The 19,255-nt window shown below is 43.4% G+C and overlaps 1 protein-coding gene across 4 annotated transcripts in view; it reads right to left on the bottom strand.

Moving 5' to 3' along the window:
• shn (schnurri) overlaps window positions 1-19,255 on the bottom strand; it is a 49,401-nt gene that overhangs the window by 3,742 nt on the left and 26,404 nt on the right. For 2 of the 4 annotated variants that reach the window (XM_017163097.3, XM_070284028.1), the window contains 4 exons: window positions 4,224-5,785; window positions 3,406-4,167; window positions 3,218-3,331; window positions 26-3,147 (listed from right to left, as the gene is read on the bottom strand). In XM_017163097.3, the coding sequence (XP_017018586.1) occupies window positions 26-3,147; window positions 3,218-3,331; window positions 3,406-4,167; window positions 4,224-5,785 (5,560 nt within the window). Of the gene's footprint in view, window positions 1-25; window positions 3,148-3,217; window positions 3,332-3,405; window positions 4,168-4,223; window positions 5,786-9,683; window positions 9,835-15,392; window positions 16,128-19,255 lie in introns of those variants that run through there. The other 2 variants (XM_017163098.3, XM_070284029.1) reach the window with 2 other exon arrangements.

The following is a 19,255-nucleotide window of genomic DNA, read 5'->3' on the forward strand; positions in this document are numbered from 1 at the left end:
GAATATCTCTCTTCAAAAAACTCACCTAAAGTTGCAGTGACTGCAGGTGAACGGCCTCACGTCGGTGTGGGTGCGAATGTGCTTCTTCAGCATCGAGGGCTTCTTGCAGCGGATTCCACACTCTGAGCACACATATCGGCCACGTCCCCGGCCCCGGATATAGGTGTAATCCTCGTGCGATTCGTAGCCACCAACCAGAGGCTGTCCCGAGGGACTGGTCTCCAGCTTCTTGGCCTGCGCCGCCTCCTCCTCTTCGTTCGCCTTGGCCGCCACATTGGCCTCGCTCAAAACCGACACAGTGACAGCTGATGACGACGTCTTAAGCTGATTCTGATAAAAGGCACTGGCACTGGCACTGACCAAGGTGGATGTGGAGCACACTGTTTGCTGTGAGGAGACCACATTGTAGCTCAGTTTCCCCAAACCAGCCATGGCGGTGGAACTGCCATTACCCAGCAACCTTTGCCGGGAATCGTACAGCGACATCACCTTCTTCAGCTTGAAACCCAGGGGATGCGGTTGGTTCTCCTCGCACACCTGCCACACGCTGTACATCGACAGCTTGTGCATTCCTGCCACATACGAGGGCTGCGGACAGTTGACCGTGCAATAGAACATCTTGGTGCTGCACTTGAGACCCAGGTAGGTGTAGGCATGGCCATTAAGGTATAGTTGCACACAGGACTTGGAAGGACGCGGGGTCTCTGGCGAGATTAGTGGCAAAGTGTTGGCCGTGGGCGTAATCCCATGATGACGCTTTGGCGTAAATGTGCCCGGCTTTAGTGGCAAACTGGTGGGTCGCAGGAACTTTGATTTGGCTGAGGTACTTTGACCAGCCGCCTCCTCTGTGGCACCCCCATTGGGCGTCTCAACGTGGAGAGGTGTCAGCGGCGATGACTCTTGCTGTTTCCCAGCAATCACATTGTCAAGATTAAAGTGTCGCACTTCCGGTTCCGTGGTTGCCTTGACGTTATCCGCCATTCGCAGAAAGTTAAATGGGGCCTTTTTCGGAGTCGTCTCCTTGCTGTTCCACTGCAGCGCCTGCCGTTGGGCAGGAGTCGGTGGCTGGCGGCTGAATTCGCTGGGCAAATTCTGAACTCCGCCAAAGGGCGACAGAGCCTTCAGTTCACCAGCTGTTCCCATTAGCAGTGGACTGGGTTGCTTGCGATTTGGGCTACGTCCACGACCCGAAGGAACCGGCAACTGCAGCTGCTGTGGCGGCGGCGGCAGCAATGGCATTTGCGGCGTCAGACTTCCTGGCCCTGGAATCCCTGGCACATAGGGAATGGGCGTTACGGGAGTGGTTTTATCGCCTCCAGCGCTCATCGGCGGCAATGTAAGCGGATTGAAGGCAGTTATCGAGTTGATGGGCGGAAACTGAAAGTGCTGTGGACCGGAGCTAACGCCAAGCAATCCACTGCCACTGATCAAGGCCATGCGTTTGCGCTCCTTGCTTGATCCTGCATCGTTTACCTTGGCCGACACCTCCTGGAAGCTTCCACCGGATAACAATGGTGTACGTATCATCTTGGGACTGTTTTCCAAGTCGGGGCATTCCGAAATGGGAATCATTGTGCCACCTGACGATGTAAACCTGCGTAGGCGCTCCTCTTTGATGGGCTGCGGCTCTGGCAGGCTATTGTTGTTATTGTGGTTGGTAAAGGGAAAGGAGAAGCCTTGCGAGGAGGAGGAGGAGGATGTAGAGGCAGCCAGATCGCTAGTCTTCACACGCTTGGCATGCGGAGCCTCTATATCCAAGCTGGCAAACTGGCGATCTTCGTGCATTTTTGTTATGACCACCGAATCCTGAGCCTTGCGTGGGGCATTCTGCTGGGCATAATCCACCAAAGGCGTCTTGCCAAGCAGGGGACCTGGCGATGGCAGTGGTGCATCCACAAAGCGCAGACTCTCAAGGGGCAGTTGTGGCGCGGGAATTGGTGCCGGTGCGGAAGTAGGAGCTGCGGCAGGAGCACTTGCTGTGGTGGCTGTCACAGTTGACGTTCTCGCTGGCGTCTGCGCTGCATTCAAGCGACTCGCCACCAGACTGCTACGCTTGGTCTTAAGCTGCGACCAGGCCAACTTGGCCAGTGATAGCGGATTCTTCGAGTTGGCCATGTGACTCTTCAGCTCCGGCAGACTTAACGAGATCGAGTTGGAGCGGAAGGGCGACGAGGCTGGACTCATTGGTGCACTGGAGCTCGCATCCTGGCAGTAGGTGCTGTTGTGTAGCTTCAGATCGTCCGCACTGCGGAATTCACTGGCACAGATCGGGCACGAGTAAACGGCATCGTCTCCCTCGCCAATTGGGACCGCCAAGCCTCGTGCATTCAACAGCAGGTTCTTGATGATTGAATTATTAATTTGCCCAGCTGGCGGTGCCGCCTTGGAGCTAGTAGACGAAGTTCCTGAAGTGGTGGGCGTGGCTGGCACAGAACTGTTCGACAATGAGCTTACGGGCACTGTAATCACGGCGGGCTTTGGCTTCGCTGACAAGTTCAAAGGCATCACATGCACACCCGTGGCCGGTTGGTCCATTTTAGCCACTGGCGTTGCAGGATCCTGGCGATATTGCATGGTCTGCATGGGCAGCGGTGAGGGTGGCGGCGGCAGCTGTTGCTGTTGCTGCTTGACAGGTGCCGGTGGGATTGATGCTGGCTTATGGCTATTCCGCTTAATTAAACCATTTGGCGGCTCTAGCAGTTGTTGCTGTGGTTGCTGCTGCAGCTGGCTCTCCTGCTGCTGCTGTTGCTGTTGAAGTGCGTACATATAGTGCTGTTGCTCAAGCGCCGATTGCTGCTGCAGTTGCTGTTGCTGCTGCTGAAGTTGATGCTGTTGCTGCTGCAGCTGTTGTTGTTGCTGCTGCTGCTGCTGTTGCTGCTGCTGTTTCTGGACTATGGCCTGTGCCAAATTCACCTTAGTCTCCCGCTCAGGCATCTGTGCACTCATGTTGTGGCTGCTGTTGTTGTTCGCATGCAATGCCGCCGCCGCATTGGCCGCATTGTTCGTGCTGTTGTTGGCATTGTTGAAGCTACGGGAACGATTCAGCTGCTTGGGATACTTCTTCTGCAGCAGAATCTCCTTGTTTTCCACTATAGCCTCGTTTTGTGAGATCAACTTGGATATATGCTCCTGCACCTTGGCCACATTCTAAAGGGAGATTTTCAATAAATATTAGTCTAGGAATTCAATAACAAAAAACTCTTCAAAAATCACTTACCACTTGCATGCTGCCACTGGAGCTGGCAAAAGTGCTGAGATTGGCGGCAGCAGCAGGCGTGGGCGTGGCAGGGGCTGGTGTGACATTGGAAACCTGACTGTTGGCTCGCACCAGCTATACAAATATAAAAATAATTTAATTATTAAAAAAATATTTCTAAAAAGTGTAAAGGATTAAAAAAAACTAACCTGTTGAGGCGGAAGACTTGGTGGCTGCTGTATTGGCGTTGGTGCCTTTACCAAAGGAGAGTGTTGCTGCTGCTGCTGCTGTTGTTGTTGCTGCTGCTGATGCGCCAGGTGGATCTGTTGCAGTTGCAATTGCTGGAAGACCAGTGCATTGTGATGAATGGCCGCCGCCGTTGGATCTTGGTTATAATAAGGAGACTGTCCCAGGTAATAGACTCCGGCCGGTGGCACTGGCGGCATGGAGGCCAAAAGGCTTTGCTGGGCATGCAATTGGTGTTGCAGCTGCATTTGAAGCTGGTGCGAGTTAATGTGGTTCTTCATTTTCATCTGTGTGCTAGGCGAGAGCGTGGGATGTGCTAGCGATGGCTGCTGCTGTACCAATGGCAGCTGAATGGATAGCTTCTGCTGGGCCAATTGCTGGTGTTGCTGCTGCTGCTGTTGTTGTTGCTGTTGCAACTGCAACTGTTGCTGCTGCTGCTGCTGCTCCTTGCTACTGCCTGGGGCATACAAGGAGGCATTGTGGAACTTGGGCTTATATGGCTTGTAGTCAATGGACTGACGATGCTGGGCAGTGGCCGAATGGAGATTGTCCGCTGTTGTGGGCGGCAAGGTGCCAGCAGCCGGCGAGCCCAGCGGCAATTGTTGCATATGCTGCGGGAGTGGCGGCGGCTGCTGGATGTAGGCGCTCTTGGCCGCCGACAGCGTGGAAGGTGAGGGTGTGGGCGAACTCATGGGCTCATCGTATGGCGAACCAGCGCGACTTGGCTGCAAAAAATCAAAATAATTCAGGGAAACCTTTTATACATTTCTTTTTAACTTACCAATTCCGAACTACTGTTGCTTAGCTCAGCATCCTGATCGGACAGCCCATCGTCGGCATCCGCAGGCACTTCCAAACCCCTGGCTCTTGCCGCATGCGACCGGGAGCGACAGTGCTTGTACAGATTGCTCTTGGTCTTAAAGGCAATGCCGCAGGTGTCACAGGGATATGGCCGTTCGTTGGTGTGGGCCCGTATATGCTTCTCCAGCACCGAGGGCTTGGCACAAATCAGATTGCAGTATGGACACACATAGCGTCCGGCCTTCTCGCCGGCTGCTGCTAATGCTGCTCCACTACCTCCGCCTCCGCCTGGTATCCCACCTCCGCCTGCAATCCCGGCTCCTCCCGCTGTTGGCTGCGTCAGTTGCTGATGCTGGGCAAAGGTTGCCGGCGACAGTGTGGCATTCGCCGCATAGTTACTGCTGCTGATGCTGCTGTTAGTCAGCGGCGTTCGCGTTCTCGCATTCAACGCGGCTTTGTGGCTATTGCTCTCCTCATGACCAATGGCATTGACATGATTGCTATTTACAAAATTGGCACTGAATTCATGTGTGGTGGTGGTGGTGGTGGTGGCGATGGCAGCGGTCGGCGGTCTATTTTGCTGCTGAGGCTGAGGCTGCGCCGGTAGCTGTTGGGTCAAATGGTGACCATTGGTGACCATCGCTGCAGGCGGTGGAGGTGACAGTGAGCTATTTGAGGACAGCGATGTGGTGCGCATACCGGCATCAGCGGAGGTCAAGTGGCCACCGTTCGCCGTCGCATTCCCGCTCTCGACATCTGTGGTGCTGGCCAAGCGCTTAAACTTCTTGTGAAGATACCGTTGAATATTGCTGGACCAATCCCCGAGGGCGGGTCCATCGGTGGCGGGCGTATTGTTGATGTTATGGTTGTTCGTGGCGATGGCCACTGGCTCCTTGCTGCTATTGGTGGCGCTGTTGCTGCTGCTGTTGACTGCTGCCATTTGTTGTAGCGTCATTTTGCTATCACTTAGATTTGCTTTATCTTTACTACACTTAAATTCATAATTATTCTCACTAATACTATTATCACTGTGGTGGTTGTTGTTGTTGGTATTATTATTATTATTATTATTGTTGTTGCTGATGATGTGGTTGCTGCTGTCGACGACAGTTGGCAGCGGCAACTCGCTCAGTTTATCTCGTGTACTTGTACTGGGTTTGCTATTGCTAGTAGCAACATCTGTTGCTGCTGCTGCTGCTGCTTTGGAGGCTGTTGACGTTGGAGCTGGTGCTGCTACTGTTGCATTTGTCGCTGCTGCTGCTGCTGCTGCAAGTTTGTTAGCTTTGTTTGTTGCTCTCTGGGTGACTGTTGCAGTTTCCCGATATGTTTGCTTCTTTGTTGATGTGACGTTTGTTGCTGTTACTGCTGTTGCTGCTGCTGCTGCCGCCGCTGCTGCTGCTGCTGTGGCACGTCGCGTATTGTTCACTTTATTGGTCTTGTAATGTTTGCCTGCGGTCTTGTAATGCTTGGCCGTTGTGGTGCTTGCATTTTCCATATTATTATCAAATTTATTAACCTGTGACGTATTCGCAGCGGGCTCATCTAAAGAAATGAACGAGAGAGAAAAAGAAATCCAAGCATTAATTTCATGTTATTCGCATAATTTAATTTGAGAGATAATGCTAAATGATATATCCATGATTTCCTTGCTTTAAACGTATATTTCTGCACCATTTTAAGCCAAATGGCTGAGGCTAACCGCTAACAACCCGTTTTGGCCGCAGGAAAGCAACTGTTTATTCCTGCCGGCAGCGAACTTGGCCGCGTTTCCTCTGTAATTAAATATTTACTTCCAGCTAATATGTATTCCCTTTAGGGGTGTGAATAATTGAAATGCACTTGCTGTTGGCCTTTGGATTTCCCATGACATTTCCCCCAAATAAAACTCAAACCCCTTATTATATTAATATTTCAGCTCTCAATCTTATCTTCAATGCGAGCATTCCACAGATACTCAGCGCTCATTTTCCCGAGGAAATGGCGATCAATCCAGCAGAGCTGCAGGTGAATCACAAATCGCCAAATTCCCATTGAAAATCAATTTCCGCGACACTGTGAACGTGTCAACATCGCATCGATAAAGCATAATGACAGAAATATTTCGAGTGTTTTTATTTTTTTGTGTTGCCCCTTGTTTCTTTTATCAACTTTCTATTTTGAATCCCCGGCGACGACAACAAATTGAATTTAGTTAAGGTTAAGCCCCACCTGTTGCACACACATATACCACAAAAAAAAATTGAAAAAGAAATATAACAAGCCAGACGACGGCAGCCGAACAAAAAAAAAAAAAATACAGCGAAAATGGTACGAAAATCCAAGAGAGGTGACAAGTGAAGTGTAATGACTGTTGCTGTCGCTGCCTCTGTGGTCGTTGTTGTTGTTGTTGTGGTGGGGGCTACCTTATCACAGAGCTTGCACACATGGAATTCAGAATGTGTGACAACAGTGCGTGTCAGTGATATATAGCCCTAGGACTAAATAAGTTAGTTAGTTAAATTCGTTACGTTACATTTGTCAACTAATTTGACACTAGCAAAGCTAGAACCATTTGAGAATTCTAATAATAATCCTCAAGTTTTAATTAAAATGCATAAAAATTTATATTTTCTAATAATAAAAAAACTAAACTATAACAATTGTTCCTAATACAAACTATATTTTATGAACCTTTTGGGGATTTTAAAGTTTCTAAAGATTAAGCCCTAATCTGTAGTTAAAATGTCTAACAATACAATATTAATAATACAAAATACACGATGTTTGGTGGATTTCAATATTTTCAAACGAATTTTATTTCTTCAGTTAAATATTTTTAAAATATCGGCGACACATTTTTTAATTTAAACCTTCTGCTTTCAGTCTTCTTTAGTCCTAAGATTATGTGTCTCACTGTTTGTGTATATATTATATGAATAGCTTGTCGGGCGATTAGTAAGCCCGGGCAGTTCTCAAATCACAATCACATACACAGACGATCAACGGCAGGCTGAAAAACTCACTGGCAACCGAGTTGGGTCGCGTTAATTGACTCGACTGCGACTGTTTAGCATTCAGCGTTATTATTATACACATTATACGGCTTTATACGATCGCAGCGACTATCGTCTCGCCCCAGTGTTTACTCAATTCGTTATCAGCAGTTATAGGGCTTTCGAGCCGTGCGACCGCAAAAATAAAAAAAAAAAGAATTGCCTAAAAGTTCCATTGATAATGCCAAGCTGTACATATGTACAGCTGAAAATAGTGGGTATAATATATTTCGGTTAAGTATCTGTGTGTGTGTGTGTGTGTGTGTGTGTGTGTTTGCCAGATTCATTATCATTATCAGTTATCAGTGGGGGACTATCGTGCGCCTGAGTCAGAAACAAAGCCCCCGATAAGCGATCCCCACTGTAACCAAAGTGATTGGGAATTCGCCGGACTGCAGACGCTTTGACGTCAGTTATCCGATATATGTACATATACTATATACATGTATTTATTTAGCTGTCAGATTGTCAGCTTATTGGGCAATTAAGTGGCATTCGTCGACGGCGCTGCTGTTGCTGCTGCTGTTGGCGATTAGCTGCTCGGGGATCCAAATCCTAATTACATAATCACGTGTAGGAAATATGTGTATGTACTTAACTTATTAATAAACGAATGAGTAGGTCAATTACAAGGCGCCAACTGCGCCACAATTGAAATATTTGCTGCGGAGCGACGACTAGTTAGGCGATTACATGGAATTTCTGAGAAGTGGGCGGGGGGGGGGGGGGGGGGGGATCAGCAGTTTGTTTGTTGCTAATAAAAACAAAAGCGGAACAGAATAGCAAAAACAGGCACAATTGTCTGTTAAGAAGTGTCAAAGGCAAATGTTGACTAAATAAACATGACACTTACTTGTAGAAAAGTATCTTAACCTACGTTCTAAATAAATTTAATAAATTCAGAGGATAAAATAAGCCCATGAACCCCAAATTAAAAAATATTTTGATATTTTTGTGGAATTACATTTTTGAGTATACATTTTAATAGATTTAGTAATAAACATTAAACCACTTTGCATTCCCAAGTAGTATACAAAATAGCAATTTAGGAAGACCAGCTGTACACCAGCTAGAACCTCAACTAAATGACTCGACAAACTAAAGCCACCAACAGTCACAACAATATAATAAAATCAAGCTAGAGCACTGCAGATAAGCTAATCAGAATGAGGAGCTTTTAAAGACCACAGCAGCAATTAAAACCAGAAGACTCCTATTCCAAGATACCCTCACACAGTACACAGAGAACAAAGTGCAAATATACTTCAAATGTGCTAGTGACGTTTCTCAAGATCTTTCTTTTACATCACTCGGCTATTTTCCTAAAGTAAATCCATTTGGCATAGCCGTGAAGTAAATATTTAAATGACATTTTCCTTATCACGAATTTTCGTTTAACGATTTCAGTTCTAATTACGCTAGTTTGCCAGCATTTCCAGGCGTGAAAATATCAAGTAAACGTGAAACACATGGGGAATGCTTTTTCTATATGCACAAACTGAATAATTTGCATTCTCATTTACATGAAATTTTTTATTGAGCCAGTCAGGCGAAAAACAATTGCCCCTGTTCAAAGTGCAATAACTAAAGCTATAGCAAATTATCAAGCAGTGATGTGAGGGTGCACTGAAAATATTTCGGGCATTGTTGTATCGAAATCTTTATACATAAGTACAAACATAGTTTTGTGAAGGGAAAGCTTTTGGAAACTCACAACTTAAAAATTTGCAGCATGACAACAAAAGGACATTTAGTAAATACGTATAGGTTTTGTGTTTATAATTCTGATATTGATGTATGTTTTAATATTTATTATTATTTATTTTAGTTAGAAACAGTTAAGTTATCTTATTTTTCCAAGTGTATAAAGGCCTGCTTGGGGTTGATAAGTTGACGCAAATATTGGGCACACGCTATCGCCTACGTCACAAGTGCATTTCGCGATTGACTGAGTGACTGACTGAATAAAACAAAAATACATTAAAATGAGAAGAAACACAAGCAAAAATTATAAAAACACCCACACACACAAGCTTACAGAGAGCAAAACGAATGAGAGCTACAATAAACGAGGTGCGGCACAAAAACGGCGCCACAAAGTCCACACAACTGTCCGCCAGTCAGTCGTTTCGTCTGTCCGTTCGCCATTCCGTCATTCCCCACGTGACGACGTCATCCCATTGCAAAAAGCAAAAAGCACTGAGTACACTCGCCCACTTAGCAATTGTTTATAATTTATTAGCACGCAGCGCTTTACAGCGGTGCGCAAGTGATACGTCAAATTCGCGGAAAAGATTCAGAAATTCCAGCGAACAACGAATGCCCGATAAAAGTTACCGAAAGAGAGTAGAAAATCACAAACGGGGAGCAACGGTGAACGGTGAACACAAAATGAGAGGGAGACGTACCCAAGTTTAATTGTGACTACACGCATCCCACTGTATTTGTCTGTCCCGCTCATTTGCATTGCAAGCGGGTATTGACGCACTGCCGTTACTGTCGTATTGATATTAGCGAATCACAGCCGAACGCAACAATTGAAAATGCACGACGAGAAAAAAAGGCTCGCGGGCGAAGGAAAGAGCGAAGAATCGAAAAAGCGGCTATCGAACCGACGCGCCTGAAACATTTAAGGCAACTAGACGAGGCGACCAGCGAAATTCATTCAGAGCGTGTGTGCTCGGTGTGTTAGTACGGTGTGTGCTGTGTGTGTGCGAAAAGAAAACGAAGAAGCGACCGAGCGGGGCAAAAACAACAAGTAAGAACGATAGAGCCGGGGACGACTCGACTCTTAAATACCCGGTAAAAACGCGATTCTAATATCACTGCATACTTTTTGGCACTGTAAAACTATCTGAACTATTTGTACGATAACTCAATCAAGAGATCAGATGGATCAATTAATGTAAGAGGTCTGTTGAGATGAACAAATTGTAGATTCTATAATTTATTTTTAGTAGTTTGTATTTGTAAGGCTCTAGCTTTTATATTGTAGGTCCTGAAATTTGTTGTTTTGGTTTTATGTAGGTCTAAGAGATGTAACACTTAAACAAAAAATATCTTACGTGTGCAAAAATATCTTTAAACTGCGTGGGATACCTTTAAGTTTCGTCTCTTATTAGGTATTAAAAAACCGCAACGTCAGCGCAGGCAGCGTAAAAGTAAAAATACAAAAAATAAAACGTACAATAATCAAATAATTGCGGCAGCTTCGACGTCGCCACCCCCCGCACACACACTCATACTACCAAGCCCCACACACCGTCTTATTCGCAAAGCCTCCCCGCACACACAGTTGCAATTGTCAATCAAAAGTAAGCACAGGGTCGCTGCTTCTTCTTCATCTTCTTGCTGCTTTTGATTTTGCGGCAGCGCGAACTGCGAAATGATCAAATCAAGCAAAAATAAAAATAAAGAGAAAAAAAACATGAATAAAACGTAGCCACCAACAACAGGTGACGCGAAGTACGAAGCGAAATGAAATGAAACGAAACGAAAGACTGTCGCCAGCCAGTCAGACTTTGTTGTTGTTGTTCCCCCCTATTGTTGATTACGTACGCCATACACAGACATCCACGGTTCGTAAAACACGCGCACGCACACAGGCAAACACAAACACACCATCATACATCACATTCCCCCGCGCACAAATATGCGAAATTTTGCTGACTAAGGAAGGTCTGGGGAGCACCGCACCAGGCAGCGAAAACGAAAAACGAGAAAAAAAAAAAGAGGCAAAAAGCACATCGCGATAACAACAAAAGCATTTAAAAGCGTAGAAGCAACGGAAAAAAGTGATAATAAAATAATAATTGCTATAGCACACACACTGATCGCCGCAGAGAGAGAGAGAGAGAGAGAACACCAGAGTTGCCAGCAGCTGTGAGAGCGGGCGGGTGCTCTGCTCCCCATCCCCTCCCACTCCTTCAGCACACGATTTGCCATGTGGCCAGGCGACGAAGCCCCACAGCCTGTTCTCTCGCTATCGCACTCGCTCGCTCTCTCTCTCTCTCTCTCTCTCTCTCCGACATGACTAAGCCAAACAACTTGACAACACTGTCGGTGGAATTGTGGGGCCGTTGTTGTTGTTTTTGCCTTTGAGTCAATTCATAAGAAACGAGGAAACCCGCCGCCATATCGTTGTTGCTGCCGATTCGTGTTTATCTGTGGCGGCGGCAATTGTGTTTGTGAGTTGGCTGGCATGAGCATGAATCAAGTTAAAAATTTTAATAATTTGTGGCTGAAAACGAGTTTAGCTTGTTGAGCTTTTTGCATGGGGGTATCTGAGTATGTGTATGTGCGGCTACTTGTTTTCTTCATCTTCTTCGCCTCGTCTTTGTCTTCTTCTTCTTGGTGCTCCAGCTTGGACACTGCGATAATACTTTACACACCAATACAGGCGAAAAGAAGAGCTTGATAAGCGCTTTATGGCCATCTCCCTCTTTGAAACCACAATGGTGCAGCTATTAGAGGGGCAGGGAGGAAGAGGGCCAGTGACGTACCCGTGTCTCATTGTTATTGTTGTTGCCCACTCAGCCGTGGTGAAGTGTTATAGGAAATCAAATTAAGGCGATTAAAGAGCGAGTGCACACGCTCTTGCCGAGAAAGAGGGAGCAAAGGAGATCACTCTCCCAGCGAGTGAAAGTGGTGACTGCCAAATACCCTACAAGAAACGATACCTTACTTGTATTGAAACGGTAAACCGAAGTTTGAGTTCTAATATATTAGATAAATCAAGTTTTTTATATTTAAAATGTAAGTTTAATGTTTCATGCAGAATAATCAAATACATCGTCCAAGTATCTAATATTTCAAGAAATAAATTTCTATTATTGTTGTATTAATCATAATAATTGGCCATTTCATCATCTCCACTTAGGATATGCCCCCAGTAGCCCATTGTACTTCGCGTAGGGTCCATCAATTGATAAGGCTAGGGACAAAGAAATTATGCTTCTGTGCAAAACTTTGCCGTTTACCGATAAGTTCGAAAGCAATTTGAGCCAAGACAGTAAACAGTTGCCTTTATTTATTTACTTGGAAAGGGATTTCCAATGCATAATATTGATATAAACAAGCACTGCGTGAAATTCCCATTAAACCCGTTGATAAACTATGGGGAAGTGCGAAAACATTTGCCCAAACGGGTCTGACGTTGGTCTTTTGACTAATCTATGTACTTTTGTGAAATAGATTTCGGGTTCGCGCTTATCGTCTCTCCAGGGAGTGGATTCTTTTCTTAAGAGTGAAAGGTCAAGGTACGGTTTCCAGAATTAAAATAAATAGATAAGATATAGACCTCAGAAAGTTCCAAGTGTAGTGAACCTCACTCATATCGGAAGCGCGATTTATCATCCTCCCAATGAGTAAGCAGTATTATGGATAATTTGGCAAGCAAAACGAATTTCTCGCCAAATTATACAAATACACATTATACATTTTTCACATTAGCGCGGAAATTCCCAAATTTGTTTGACGTCAGTCGAAGAAGAAATTTTTGTAAAGTCCATCGTGGGGGTAAAATTGTGTTCAGTTTCTATTGGGGCGGTGGTGCTCGGCGATTGCCAAGGTTCCCTAAGCTTACATATGTATATGTAGGTAAATTCTGTATAAACAAAAATTGATTTTTGGCACAGCGAAACGAAACAGAATCGAATACTGCTTAACACTTATATATACCTTTCCCATTTTCCCATATAGATTTATGGATTCGTATTTTGGGTCTGTTGCGGTTCTTAAATATTTATGGCAACAATTGAGGCGTTGAAATCGGGCAAAACCAAATTATAGATTAAATAAATAAAAACTATATGGTGTTTAGAGCGAAATCAACTTTGAAATAGTTTGATATCGATTTGGAACGTGATTTTTCTGCCAAGTGAGATAGAGATAATGTTCATACATTTTTAAAATCACAAATTGGCTTTAAATTTCCTTGCGAATATTATTTATGATTATTGCGTTGAGGAAATTGCACTTGCGGGCTTGATAATCGTAAATAAATGAAGATCAAAGTAAATATAAAATTATATACAGATCTTTGTATCTTGTGTAAATCGGCAAAGAGTCCGAATAAAAATTGTATAAATAGCAAAATCTGTGGCGTTATTTAGCTTAAGCCAAAAAGTGTTAAATAATTGCCCTGGCCAACCGTTTTTTGTTTACACACAAAAGCGAACACAACAACGGAAGATCGAGAATGGCAGACAAAAATCATTCGATAATTGTTGTTTATTTTTATTTTCCACTGTCTTTGACTTTTGACTTTGCTCTGCATTGCCTTTTTCTGGCTGATAGAATTTGATTTTCCTCGATTTTCCATTTTGTTTTGGGTGCCGCCGCGCTAGAAATGTATTTTTAAATGCTCCAACTACGTAAGACGACATTCAAGTGTTTTATTTTAGACAGTAGACGGTATAGAGCCAAGTAGACGTCTGCTAAATATATATACCCACATCTGCGTCTATATACATATCTATCTGCTCATAATATTTTTAGTTGCTTCTTCTATTGGCCTTTTGCGTTAGCACATTTTTGTTAAAAATTATCTATTTGTATTTGCTTTATGACAGCCAAATGGAAATCTCGAATCGATTCGATGATTATGCAATCCGCTACTGTCGCAGCAAACCATAACGATCATAATTAAATTGTTCACCCCCATCAAATGAATCTGAGAGATATGACATTCTTGATTTTTCACAATTTTTATGGCGCCGTAAAAGCTGAAGTTAATGACAGTTTTTCGCTCTAATGTCACGTTATGCGCTTTGTTTTCGGGGGGCCAATTAAATTAAATTGTTTATAAATACACGGTCGCCGAAACAAACGATTAGAGAAAAGAATCTCCAAATCGTGCATTTCTAAGCATAGAATATAATTTCTCACAAAAATTGTGTACGTTGTTGTTTCGCCTTCTTAACTTTTTTCTGTGTTTTTGAATATTATTCTTATTTTTTGTTTTCTGCTTGTCTTGGCGTTTTGGCATTTGAAGGACGGAAATACGTTGGCGGCGTCGTGAATTTTTGCATATTAGCGAAAAGTGAGAAAAAGAAAAAATCATAAATAAATACAAAAAAAAAATTGATAAATTCAAAGCGCTTACGTAGACAACTTGCCGGAGCAGGTGACGAAAGGGGGCGGATGGATGGATATTGGGGATTGATTCGATTCAATACGAATTGGTTTTGAAATGAGCCGATGAAATATATTCACAAGCATGCGCAATGAGCATGAAAAGAATAGTAACTGGATTTCAGGCACTTCAAATAACCGTATCTGTATGTGTAGCTGGAATCCGAGGATTTCACATCCGTGTATCCGCAGAGTATCTGTTGCTGTTGTGTTCTCAAGGTCATGACTGCTCTTTAGGGGTTGCCCAGCCGATAAACATGTGTCGTCATTCCCCGGTCAGGGCATTCCTCAAAACTCACGCAAACACACAAAGCTAAACACCACACACAGCCACAGGCACAGAGCATTAAAGGCGGAACGTATTATAACTGTTGCATGTTTAATTGTTCGTAAAACACTTGAGAGCAGGCCTAAAGATACATGTACATATACAGTGGAACTTCGTATAATAGGGACGAAATTGTATATTTGTAGGCTGGGAAACTCGCAGAATGCTTTGTTTATGTAGAGGTTTATAACAAAACTTGTAGTTTTGGTCAGGAATATTTTAGAGATATTATTTCTGCCTTCAAGAGTTTTGAGTGGTTCGGGAAGGGTCTACTGTAGTGACGAGATAGCGATGATATTCCCTTGCGGATGCCCCGTGGTGCAGTCTTTAAGTGGATTTCCACCTTTCGTTGCATTGTGCCGTTGTTGTTCTCGTCGTGTCAATGACGTTGCAAGCCTTTTGTCTGTTCGTATCTCTATCTCTCTTTCGCGCTGACTGTATAGCCAGGTATCCTGGCGCCGGCTTAATTTACCTTTTGGCTGAGGCAAAAGGTAAGGCCGAAGCGCAGGTAAATCTCAGGTAAAACGCCTCAAAGTAGTTCAAGTCCAACAAAAAACCTCTTATTGTTGCTGCACAGTGTGCTCTTTCTCTGTCTCTCTTTTAATCTCTTCTGCTTCCTCGCACACACATACTAATGCGAAGATTATCCACTCACCCGCACACGTTTTTTGTCTGCTGTCGCCGCCGCTGCTTCTGCTGCTCTTGTTGTTGTTGGTTCTGGTTCAACTGAGAACTAAAACTAACACAAATCTGATATTGCGGCCCGGCCGCGGGGTTGCCCAGATTTGTATTTGTTGCCTTCTCAGCTTGCTGCTTCTTTCGTGTATTGTATTCTCAAGAGATCTCCCCTTCTTTGACTTTTGTTTATTTTGAATTTTCACAGTTTTTCTCGGAATTCCTTGCACTCGCACTCGCACGCACTAACTCGCACTCACTCACCGCTCATTCCTCACTCGCCAGCCGCTCTCTTCGCGGAGAGAGAAGACTTTGAATTTTGCACTTTGTGTGAGATTGTATGTGAGTGTGCTTTGAATATTTTGTCGCTTTGCACCGCAGCTAATTAGCATATTATGACATTCATTTCGCTGTAACCTTTCCTCCTCCTCTTCTTCTTTCTCGCGCGTTTCTTCGCTCGTTTTGTGGTATGATCTAATTTGATTAATACAAAACTTGTTGTGGCGGCTGCACTCGCACTTCGCCCACACACACACGCGTTAGCATATCACACACGCACACAGACACGGCCGGGCTTTCGTATGTTCCGTTCTTTTGTGGTTTCTTGCCTTTTGTTTATGTTGCGCTGCGTTATTTATTCCGCTCTATTCCGCCCCATCGTCGCCTCAGCCACACGAACAACGAACAACGGACAACCACACAGCTCGACGAAAGATCGAAGAATGGCGGGCCCGGTTGACGCCGGCAGAGGCCGAGGCCGCAGCGGCAGAGGTAGCAACAGGCAGCGCACCATGGGCCAAGCGATTACTTTTGTGGCATAATTTAAATGTTTATAGCGAGGTTTTGTGATTTGAATCCAGGATATTAGAACAAAAGGATAAAGGATTGTTAAGTATTTCTTTATAATTTTCGATATTACATTTTAAAATGTTATATTTTATTATTATTGTTTTAATATTAAATAATTTATTTATAATTATTACTATTTAAATTTGATTTGCAAAATAATACTCTTGTGTATTTCCATTTGCAGGTGGAACTATTTGTCGTTTCATATGTTAAATGGGTCTTGGCCAGAAAAACTGATCGTTCGTCCCATTGTGCAGCTGCGTTTGCTTAACCCTTGGGCGATCGTAGAGTGCGTTTTCTAGCACACGTAATGCAGATTTCTGATATCATTTGAAGATCATTTGAAATTAAGGAAAATTGTCATATAATATGCTTTTATTACATTCCTTGCTCATTTTGGGAAACTTCACTTTGTCGTTAGATTTATCTTGAAAATTATATATAGAAATTTATTTAAATAAACATTATGTTTATGTTTTAAATAAAATGTCATTATTTTTATTTAGGACAAACAAATCATTGTTTCTAGAATTAATCCCAGATATATGACATCGATGTCAGGGTTAATCTCAAGGGCCCTCAAGGGTTAATTTCGCACTTTAGTATCGATCAACTGTTTCGGTCCGTCAAACGCCGTCGTGTGGGCAAATAGTTGTGCTTATTTTTGCACTGCACCCAAAAAACTCAATTTATTCTAGCAATTAGATATTCATGTTTGGTTTTGCTTTTCGCTTTTTGCATTTTGCCTTTTGCCAGCTTGTTTGCTGTATGTTTTCTTGACATTAAATGTGATGTTGCATCATTAACCCCATAAAGCCTGAACCGCCCCTGTGTGAATGATTAAGAGTAAACGACAAAAACAAGAACAACAACTGAAGCAAGTGAACTGGCGTCGCCAAGTCGTCGGCTGTTGCGCGCCATGGTATGTGTGAGGTGAGTGAGTGAGTAAGTATGAGCGAGTGTTCTTTGCCGTCTGCTGTCTCTTTCCGGCCAACGTGATTTGCTCGCCCCAGCAGACATATGGCGCTCAGTGTTTCGCTCTCTTTCCACGAAACGAGCGAAATCACTTTTTTCTCCTTCCCTACTCCTCCGCCTCCTACTCTTCAACGGTTGCTTCTGCCTCTTCCTCGCTTCTTCTTCTTCTCCTCTCTGTTGTATTTCGCTGCGTATTTCTGCTGCCGCGAGGGAAGCCGCCCCGCAAAAAGTTCTATTGTTATTGCTCTTGTTGCTTTTTGTTGAATAAAAACAAAACAGCAAAGGCAAAGGCAAAAAAAAAACAAAACGCGTAAAGTGAGCGCCGCCGCGTTCTTGGCTTATTAGATCAATTGGTTTTTCACTTTTTGTTGCTGCGTTTATTTATACATTTATTCAATTTCCCCCGCTGTGCGCCGTTTTTAGTGTACAGTTTTTGTTTGCTAATTTATAGTCGAGTGTATTTTTTTGTGAATATCAGGAATTGCAATAAGTTTTTTTTTTCAATTGAAATTTATTGTTAGGCATTTTGGCTTGTTTAATAGAATAATTATATTTTTCAGCTAATAACAACAATAATATTATATGAATATTAATAAATAAATACATTATTTACGAATTATTATCTTTTAATATAATTATTCAGTTTACTAAATTACATAAAAGAGGTTTTTAATTTAAAACGGAAGTGATTCAAGTTATATTTAAGGAATTTAGAAGAAAGCATATTAATCATTTTTGAAAATGGTTTCTAGGCGTTCCCAAATGTCAAAAAATTATAAATCACGAATATAAGTTGAGCGAAAAATGTGTATATATTCTCAGAATACAGTTTTTAAAATATTTTATGTTTTTTAAACAGGAAATACGAATCTTAAAAGCTTAAAATATTTCACAATATATTGTAAGTAATTTAAACCTCCTATTAAAAGCTGACCCATTGAACTTCTTATCAAATCAATCAGCTTTGGATATTAATTTGTGGCAGCCGTAAAAAAATAGTCTCCATAAATCACTTTCCCCGCTTTGCAGCTATTAAAAATCGATCTCCGATAACCCAGCAGTAACGGTACACATAGTACCAGTGTATCCGTGAAAAAAAAAATCCACACAAAGTCTGAAATTTTCTGTGCCAAATCGAACGGAAGCGATTCGATAAGAACTATCACATACACGCGCTCTCAAAACATATATATTTATATATTCCAACGGAATGGGAATAGTTTCCAGTGTGTGTGCTCAGATGTACGTTTATTTAGACAGTTGACGTACGATAACGCTCAACACTTGGTCGCTGCTGCTGCTGCGGGGCCCCGTTGATGATATCACGAAGAAAGGTAAACAATCTAATCAATAAACACAATCAAGCGAGGACGAGTGGTACGCACTCGTCGTCTATTAGGGCGACACGTATGGATATGTACATCTATATAGACATGTCTACATAGGCGTCTATGTGCCACACGGGAAGAAATAATCACCATAGTTGGTCATCCGATACGTATCTTATTCATATCAGTCCGAAATAGCCCCTATCTCTGACATCACGATTATATTTCTTATACTTTAATTTTATTTTTAGGGTATATGATTTCCTATCTGTCATTACATCATACACCAAATGAATCTAAAATCTATATGCTAACAGCTTTTTCTATGACTTTTTCACAGTGTAGCATGTGTGGGTACTCGCTGCTGCTGTGTAATACCAGTTGTCGGTACTCGTAGTTGTACTCGTATCGGAATCATACTCGCACTCGTACGATTAATCGAACAGACGACGACGACGACGACGCTGCTGCCACATGCACGCGACGATTGATTACAGCAATAAAACGTCTATCGCATCGATTGATTTAAAAATACAAACGAAACCCACACAGACACAAGCACTCCACACAGTCAGTCAGTCAGTCAGCGATCAGTGATCATTGCACTGCAACAATTAACCGTATCTGAGTATCTGCGCCTATCACGCGTATCTGTAAGATGCGAGCGTATCTGTGTGTGGCGACTGGCAAA

Source organism: Drosophila kikkawai, chromosome 2R (genome assembly GCF_030179895.1).
Source record: "Drosophila kikkawai strain 14028-0561.14 chromosome 2R, DkikHiC1v2, whole genome shotgun sequence".
In the NCBI taxonomy this organism is placed as follows: domain Eukaryota; kingdom Metazoa; phylum Arthropoda; class Insecta; order Diptera; family Drosophilidae; genus Drosophila; species Drosophila kikkawai.